The 8,790-nt window shown below is 40.2% G+C and overlaps 1 protein-coding gene across 1 annotated transcript; it reads left to right on the top strand.

Moving 5' to 3' along the window:
- Positions 1–2,087: 2,087 nt before the first annotated feature.
- LOC104962775 (uncharacterized) lies at positions 2,088–8,150 on the top strand. Its single transcript, XM_010791279.1, has 6 exons — positions 2,088–2,225; positions 3,439–3,604; positions 4,578–4,684; positions 7,005–7,273; positions 7,597–7,665; positions 7,896–8,150. The coding sequence occupies exons 3-6, from the start codon at positions 4,591–4,593 to the stop codon at positions 8,148–8,150; spliced, it is 687 nt and encodes a 228-aa protein (XP_010789581.1). The 5' UTR covers positions 2,088–2,225; positions 3,439–3,604; positions 4,578–4,590.
- The last annotated feature ends 640 nt before the right edge of the window (positions 8,151–8,790 follow it).

Genomic DNA, 8,790 nt, shown 5'->3' with positions numbered 1-8,790 from the left:
CTCCAAATGACAGTGTGGTGTAGAGGAACATCAAACTGTTTACTGCTGGCTCGTATGTTGCTCAACCCTGCGAAATAATTACAAGAATGAGGTTTGAAATCCACCTGTCTGCTCTGTCTGTGTTAGTCATAGCTTATGTATGTTGTAGGTGGATTATAAAGCACATGTGTCAAACTCAAGGCCCGGAGGCCAAATCAGGCCCTTGGTGGATTTAATTTCGGCCCGCAAGATCATTTAAAATTACTATTAGATCTGGCCCGCCGGTATATTACACGCACACCTTCACTCAATCCTGAGTTTGTTTCCTTCTGCACTTTTTTGTTGTTGCGAAAACAGGGCATGTTTTTTTTTCTTTGAGGGAAATAGTTCTTTTGAAGCTGTTGTTGGCCTGTGGAAAAATCGAATCATAAGAAATGACTGATGAAAAGCTGCAGATAGAGCCATAAGAAATGAATGCAACTGATTAATGTTGTTTTTATAGGCCATCATTTAAGCTTTGTTAGTTCCAGGTTTAATATGTGCTATAAGTTAATGTCAATAAGTTTTAGAATAAACATTGAACCAGTCCGGCCCTCGGGTACCCATTTTTTATTTTGGCCCACTGTGTATTTGAGTTTGACACCCCTGCTCTATTGCAATGAGTTCATCATACTATTAATAATATTTGTGCATGACAAAATCAATACAATGGATACAAAAAAGTGACTAAAGCAAATAAGATTAGTAGCTCAGTAGAAGTCCAGCTGATATGAGTCTGATGCTGTAAAACTCATAGTGTGTCTTTAAATGCAGATAGAGGTTTCACTCAGTTGTATAATACTTTTGTTTTGAGTTTTCCTTTTTAAACTCTTATGATAATCTTGTGCACAGGGGTTTATGGTTTTGCTATGATGCTTGCATTGCATTTATATTAATATGATCAAAGGATGAGAATCTTGTTGCCAAGGTTATTATTATTGAGCAGATTTTTCTGCCTGGAGAGGAAAACAAATCTTCATTTTCCTTTACTGTAGCTGCCAGAAGAGACTGTGCGTGGGCCTTGGTGTCATTACAGAGAAAGCCCCACCAACCTGTCTGCCTAGAAGCTGATACAGAGCTGACAAGTGTGCTATTGACTGCTGCAACTGAGAGAGAAAGAGGAGGAAGAAACAGCCACAAAAAAAGAGAGCGAGAACTTGTCCTTTCTTGATCTCTGGTTTTTTGGTCACAGAGATCATTGTTTTCCAGACGCATCTCAAGGGAAAAGTGGCTACAGAAAGGTCCATAGTGGCTGAGCTGTCATCAGCCCAGGTGACTGAGTGCACCTGGGCATTTCTCCTGCTGGACACACTCTAGTCTCTACCAGTCTGGGGGTCACTTGCTGCGTCGTTAAAAAAAAAATAGCTAGAGAAGGAAAACGTGAGTCCAGAATTCTTTTTTGTGTGAGATTATTTTCACATGGGGAAAGAAAAACAAGTGCTGGAGGACTGATGACCGTTTGTGCATTTGGGATTTACTGAGCTGTTGATTATAGCACTGAAGGAGAGTGCTGGGGCTCAAGTGTCCATTCGCAGGAATGCAGATTGACATGTGGATCATACAGGTTTGTGTCAGCAGTTCGTGAGAGTGTGTGATCTGTGCCGAGTGATAACCTTTGAACATTTTTATATCACGGTTTTAACAGCCTTAACCAAGGTAATCTGCTATCTTGAAATATTACAGAGTGGGATTTTACAGACCAAGTATCACCATGTGCATGTCTTTTTTAAATACTGACAAACAGAGAAAAAGTAATATTATTTTCAACAATATGGATATACAGTGCTTAGCCGACATCTACACAGTCTGCACAGCAGATGCTTGTGAAAGCTGCTTGCTTCATTTCTGCATTGCTCCATAATAGTCTCCTGGTGGGACGTTGTGGTAGAAGAAGCTTGCATACGTGTTGAACACAGTGTCCCAGAACTTGTACTGTTCACTCCCCCCTTTTTTCTTTTCTTTTTTTTTTTATCCCATTCTGCTGTCAGAACTTGCAATGGAAATGTTGGAGGGGGAAACGTGCTGTTTTACATCATGCATTCCTCATCAAATCATGAGTGTGCCTTCCTGGAGTGTTAGTTTACCTGAAAGAATTTACTTTTGGATCTCAAGACAACAGATCCCTATAAGCTGGGAACCTATTGTTCCTCATTCTTTTTTTGTGCAGTCCGCATCTTGATCCTTTTTCTTGTGACTCATTCAGCCCGGTAATTATTCTGCAGCATGAATGTATTATCTTCAGTAATTGCGTTGAAATGAGAAACTTCCTCATCACACTTCCTGTAGGAAAGAACATTAAGTGTTAGGATGTTACCCAAAGGGCCTGGATGGCCTGTGACTTTATCATAACATGTGTTATATTTACTATAGTGTTGTTAAAATGGATAAAGTAACTTTAGATTGGGACAGCTCTTAAGTCTCTAGACAAGACTTTAAGAAGAGGGGTAGACATGCATTTTTTTGCATGCAGTCCCTTATACCCAGCTATTAACCACTTCAAATGTTCCCTTCTGTTATGAACATACAGGCTGGGTAATTTGTTGTTATGCTATGACCACGACCAATGACAGAGATGACATAATAAACGTTGTTGTATAGTGTTTTGAGATATGCCTCCGGCTATGACAGAGGTACTAAACACCTGTCATAGAAGTATGTTATTTAAATCTGAACTTTTACTTGTCACCGCTTATCACCTTTTACCTTATATGCAAAGTTATTATTAGCATATGAGTCGGGAGGAATGTGAAACATGTTTCACTTTCTTAAGAGTCATAGCCAACAGGATGTTAGCAGAATTTGTTATCGGCTATAGGCTCAATCAGGAAATGTTTTTCTTTGTTGTAAATAATAACAAACGTAGATGGTATCCTAATTTCTTATATAAGCCAGAAGTGAAGTGTGTGTTTCCAACAGACCACTAAACTATATCATTTATGTTTTCCTTCTCCCTCTGTGTTTTGATGACATAGTGTTTGTCGTGACCATCTTTTCAATGCTACGTTCCAACTATACTTAAAGTAAAATGATTTGAAGAAACATTCCTATTTTTGCTCTCTGCAGTTAAAGGAGTTGAATGTAATTTGCATTAACTTTTGTTATAAAGTTGATGTTATATAAGCTTTTCAGATTATTTTGAGTGCTTCTCTAAAGGGCTAAAGCACTGTGTATACAACATTTCCCACTTAGTCTTGTCATGTGGAAAACAAAGACATCAATAACTCACTTTTGAGTTTGAGTTCACATTGAAACATTTATTTGGACAACATAATAATGGAAAGAATGGATTCATTTCAACTAAGAGCCAGTATATGGTAATATTGAACGCTCAATCCTATGTGGTCCAGGTCGGTTCATCAATGACATAGAATGATCCACTTATCAACCCCTTTATATTCTTTTTTTTTTTGCGCTCTCTAGTTTTGTTTGAAGTTTTGAGCCGGTGAAGGCACCGGAGACGGCCATGTTGGATCTCCTCAGAGTTCTGGCGTTGACCCGTCTTCACCCATCGCCCCACAGCACCTGGCTGCCCACCTAACTCCTCTCCCTATCACTCTCCTTCTTCCTGCGCCTGGCCGGGAGAAAGGTATTAAGTATATCTTCTTCTGCCATATGTTGATTGGGGATGAGAGAGAGATCAGAATGTAAAATTAATGAGAGGCTGTGATGACAATTAGAAATAACCTTCTAATCTAAATATTTTCTTGTTCAGTCTCAGTGTGACACTTACGGTTTTGTGAACGCATGCTTCTAATATCTTGAGTGTTTACCTCTCAAATTATTACAGACATGAATGTGTTTTCTCCTTTAACTCTTGGCATCAGAGCCATAAAGTGTATTTCACAACTATTCCATTTAATGTTTTGTTATTTCATGTTATTTTGGTTGTCCACTTCTGTTAAATGAAGATAGAATTAACATTAAAACACACTAACCACTGAATTGTTAGCTAATCCAAAACTCAATCATGATTTTATGTAACAAAATAATCCTCCTCAATCCATATTTGTGGGCGTTCACCTTTTCAAGGACACTATTTTCACTGCAGTCAAAAACCAGCCACCTCTTTGCTGCACTCACCAAATTAACAATGTGGTCTGGCAGCATTTTAACAGCTCGATAAATAACATTTGATTAACCACAAAATCTGTTCTGGCTCGGAAAATATTACACTAAATAACTCAAGTCACTGAGTTATATTAATTTAAGATAGTTGGTGAACTATCACTATTACAGTATAAATTGAGTTATGTTCAATCATTCAAGTATTTTATTTTAGGGTGGCGACATCATCAAAATATTCCATTTGACGCTTCCTTTAAACACTCAATGAAAGTGTCCGATGCAAATATATATATTTAAAAAAAAAAATCCAGTCCCGCCTCAAAACTAATCTCTTCACCTCTGTCTACCCCCCCAATCAATCCATCCCTGTTGACTGTCTTTGTTTGTACACTCTGCCTTATACTGTAAAGAGTCTTTGAGTTTGAGGAAATTGCTATATAAATATAATTTATTATTATTAATAATACTAACTTGGTTTTATCAAATGTTCCTAGGTCCTTGGTCGCCATGTCCTATGCACACCACAAGCTGCTCACCTGGAGCTTACCTCACCTCCTCCTCCTGACGTTGACCTACCTCTTAGTCTTGTCTTCTCCCACAGGTAAGACAAACAATTGTTACCCTAAACACAACTGACTGAACCACATGTGTTAATCTGCACTGTAGATTCACACGCCTTTGATTACTCAGGGCGGGACTGCATCCTTCTTGGAATCTTGTTATGATAATTTGATTGTTTACTGGCCTCCTAATCTGAGGTGGAGAGACACAGAACCGTTGGCAACCCTACTGTGTGTCTGTGTCTGTGTGTGCCTCTGTGAGTGGACATTGTGCATGTGTGTGTTGAGGGGTGGGGGACAACAAACTCAGGCTTCTGTGTGTTTCCTGTGTGGGGCAAGACCTGTGTTTTTCCAGACTTCAGTTAAACTGACATCCCATAAAGTCAACCTTAGCCTTCTTGTTGCCATGGCAGCAACAGTTATGGGTACAGCAGGGTCTCATAAGCTATGTTGTTCAGGTTTTCCTTTGAGTTTAAGAAACACTAGTTTCGGAAATGCTGGTATTACATTTTATTATTCAGCAATTTGATTCACCTTTTTGTGATTGCCTCGTCATGAAAATATATATATACATATCTTTATTTATCCGGTCACTCAGCCTTGTAGGAGACTTTAGCTACATCTATTGGCAGTAGATTTCCAAATGCAGTGCAGAATACTAGGCTGTTAATAAATGAATACGATGAAAACAACCAGTATTTCCATTCTGGGATAGTACACTTGTTTTGATTTGATCAGCTTCCCTGTGTCGACCTTTCAGAACTGCAACACAGAAATAAAACAATTTTCATTGTCATTGCAGTTTCCATAATTTACAGTGACACAGCAGTTTTTATTTGTCTTTATGTATATATAGCTAGTTTGACCTTTTGTGTTTTGGTGGTCATTCATTTGAGTAGTTGTGAGTTATAACATCTCAATTCACCCTGTTTTACCGTCCGTAGTATTTTACATTCCGTAGTATTTTACATTCCGTAGTATTTCACATTATGTGATATTTAACAGTCCCTAGTATTCCATTGTTTGTAGCTGTCTACACAATTACTTGCGCATGTTAGAGAACAGCTGGATTTCATTGTCTCATTTCGTACTTGACTAAGATTAGTTGTTGGCCAAGCCCTGGAAGAGTAACACGCACAAAGGGCAGCTTAGTGTACCAGCTCACTGCACTGCACTGCTGATATGACTCTGATGTGTTCTGGCTCGGAGGGAGGAGTTTGGTGCGTACCGCAAACTGTGCTTTGGGTTTTAATCAGTGTCTTGTTTTGTCAGGGAAAAGCTTAACTTCCTCTCTCCAACTGCTGAAATCGCGGCTGCTTGTCTGCTCTTCTGAGAAACGTTCAGTCGGAGCCTAATCTGTGAAAAGTCTCACTGTGGGTTTCACTTTGCCCCTTTGCCTTCGACAATGCCAAGAGTACCCAACAATGGCCTGATTGATTGACAAGGGAAATCTTGAAAAGCCTGGGAAGCGCTGCCTGGTAGCGGATCCTTTGACAGATCCTTTTGATCAAACCACACGCTACACAAAACACAAATGAGCTTATAACATTTAACTGTTGTCCTCCATTTCACCCTCATAATGTGCTGCAGGAATGAGTCGTAAAACACACTAATGAGTCCGCATCTTTGCAAATCCCCTCTATTCCAAAGTCAAATAAATGTTTAAAGTAATTTTTTTTATGCCTGAAATGGGGTCTGTTGTTGACACACGCTTTAGGGACGTTCAGGCTTTGTTAAGGGCCTTGAAAAACATGAGTAAATACTCCACTTGTGACTGTTTTAAGTGGGTCATTGAGACTACAAAGGTTATCGGGGACATTAAACGTCATCATGCCGAACAGGGAAACTCATCTTCCTACTGCATTTTTCTAGTGCTCTTGAAAAATAGTAATTTGACACAGCCATGACCACAAGCTAGATCACGCCATGCAAATAAGAAATGGAAGAAGAAGCTACAGAGGTCTGCCCACAAACTCAAATGACCAGTTAGAAGCGTAATGCTGTCGTCATTGAAATCCTGCAACCGTAGCATGATTAGTTTATAGCTCTTTACTTCTTGCGGCTGCATTTAAGCTCTAAAATCATAAAATGTGTGTTTATTTGTGAAGGTTATCTTGCTACATTTTTTGCCGCTGTTAATATTTATTGCAATGATCGGAAATCCAATGGAAAAATCCTATCGACTTTCTGTTTTCAAAACCACAGTAATTCTAATCTGTGAGTTTATCTAAAAAAAAATGTCATCCCTTCAGCACTATATCATGACCAACTACCAATATGTTGCCACATTACTGATCTCTCGCAGGGAGTGGACATCAGTGCAGTACATCATTGTTTTCTCTTCCTTCTATCCCCCTCCAGGTGTTTCAGCAAATCTGTGCCGGGTGACTGGCGGGGTGTTGGGGATGCACTGGAGCAGCACCATCGGCCTTGGATGGCACTCTCTGGCCAAAGGGAGAGGCGGGGCCACCTGTTGGGAGGCCTGCTGCTTGAACCCCAGCTGCACTGCTGTGTGGAGCCTCGGGGGGCAGTGTGTGTTCCTCCGCTGCACCAGGAAGTCGGGGTGCCCCATCAACACCCTGCCCCAACCCCACCAGGAGTCCCTCGGCCTCCTTCAGCTGCTCTCAAAGGTACGGGGCTACATCTAGACTGAACATATTTGAACTGATTTGATCATTTTCCAAGATGGTTCTGTCATTTAGCTTAGGGTAAAGTCAACACCGTCATTGTTGTTATAAAATCTGCTTTCAGTTACCTTCATTAAGTCACAGCCAGCTACTGACTTTCTTTTTAAATATCATAAATAAAATGATGCCGATGGATACACAGAATGTTCAATTTGGGAGAGCATTTGGATTTGCTATCAGAAGATTTTGAAGTGTTTCTGTATATATAGGATTTCCAAAAATATTTGTGTAAAAATAAAATGTCTTGTTTGCAACTTTACTTTAAGACCCCGACCATCAGAGCAAGACTTAGAAGAGCTCTTCCCGGAGAACACACAGGAGACCAAACCAAAACGGTAACTTGACATAATATTTGTTATTTTTGTAAATGGTTGATCCTTTGCATCCTTTATCTTGTTTTTTTTGGAAGCAGATTGCTTTAATTAGCTCTTTGTAACAGCACTTTTTTCGTCATACTTTTATTTCTAATACTTCCCATCCTCATTCATGCAATCACCCTTCCTACATGCTGCATCCTAGAGGGTATGTTACAAATAATCCTTGACTCTTTCTACTCTTTCTACAGGAAAGTCACAAACAGGAAGCAGGTCACCCAACTCCCACAGAACCCAGCACCGTCGCCCAGGAGACCCATAGCCAGTTAGCCAATGGGAGCGCAGACAATGCTCCGGCTCCTTCCCAGCAGAACTCAACGGACACCGTAGATGTTGCTGCGTCTTCCAATGGCAGTTCCGTCATGACGCCTCCAAACACAGCTGCAGAGGCCTCCATCACACCTCCAACTCATGCCGGTAAGAACGCTACTGTCTGCAGCAGTTAGTGTCAGCGGTCACCTATTTTAGGCTTGTTCAGTAATATGTCTTGATTAATAATGAGCTACTAAATAATGTAGAAGCAGCAATGTGGTTTTGCAGCCCTGGAGCGAGATTTCCCACAAGTTTCTTTTTTTACTCACATCTTTGTCCATTTAAGCTTGCATTTTTCTACCTTTGTTTTCACTTTAGCTGATGATTGACAAAATAAAGGCGTACACTACCCACACATTTTATGGCAGACTGGTCAGGCGTTATTTTTCCAGGTGAAAGCAACGCTTGCGACAGCCAAATGAGTCCAAGCAACAGGAATGTGCTGAGACAAGCTGTGCTTCTACAAACAGGAATAACTCGTATGATCAGGCTCTCCTCCCTGAAAGACAGTAACACCATTTTAACAGATATTCTTTCACAAATATTGTAGCTCTTTTAATTACCAATAAGAAAGCAAACAGTAACAGGAGGAGCTGGTTTCAACAAAAACACCCAAGTCATATGAAGGTCTACTGCATTTTAGGAGGAGCTTAGACTTGAATAGGCCGTGACATTGAAAGGGACGCCTCGCATTCACAGTTTGAAACACATTTTACACATCATGTCTTCAGCTCTGAGGGGAGCTTCTCAAGTGTAGAGAAAATCCACCTGACA

The sequence above is a fragment of the Notothenia coriiceps genome, unplaced genomic scaffold, assembly GCF_000735185.1.
Source record: "Notothenia coriiceps isolate Sejong01 unplaced genomic scaffold, NC01 NC01_scaffold00035357, whole genome shotgun sequence".
In the NCBI taxonomy this organism is placed as follows: Eukaryota; Metazoa; Chordata; class Actinopteri; order Perciformes; family Nototheniidae; genus Notothenia; species Notothenia coriiceps.
The sequence above is the reverse complement of the archived record's forward strand: the minus strand, read 5'-3'. Positions and strand labels throughout refer to the sequence as shown.

Bases quoted from the DNA above. Each gene is read 5' to 3' on its own strand.
- LOC104962775 (XM_010791279.1), top strand. From the start codon at position 4,591: ATGTCCTATGCACACCACAAGCTGCTCACCTGGAGCTTACCTCACCTC. The intron at 7,274-7,596 runs GTACGGGGCTAC...CTTTACTTTAAG, and splicing joins TCCTTCAGCTGCTCTCAAAG to ACCCCGACCATCAGAGCAAG. The intron at 7,666-7,895 runs GTAACTTGACAT...CTCTTTCTACAG, and splicing joins CAGGAGACCAAACCAAAACG to GAAAGTCACAAACAGGAAGC.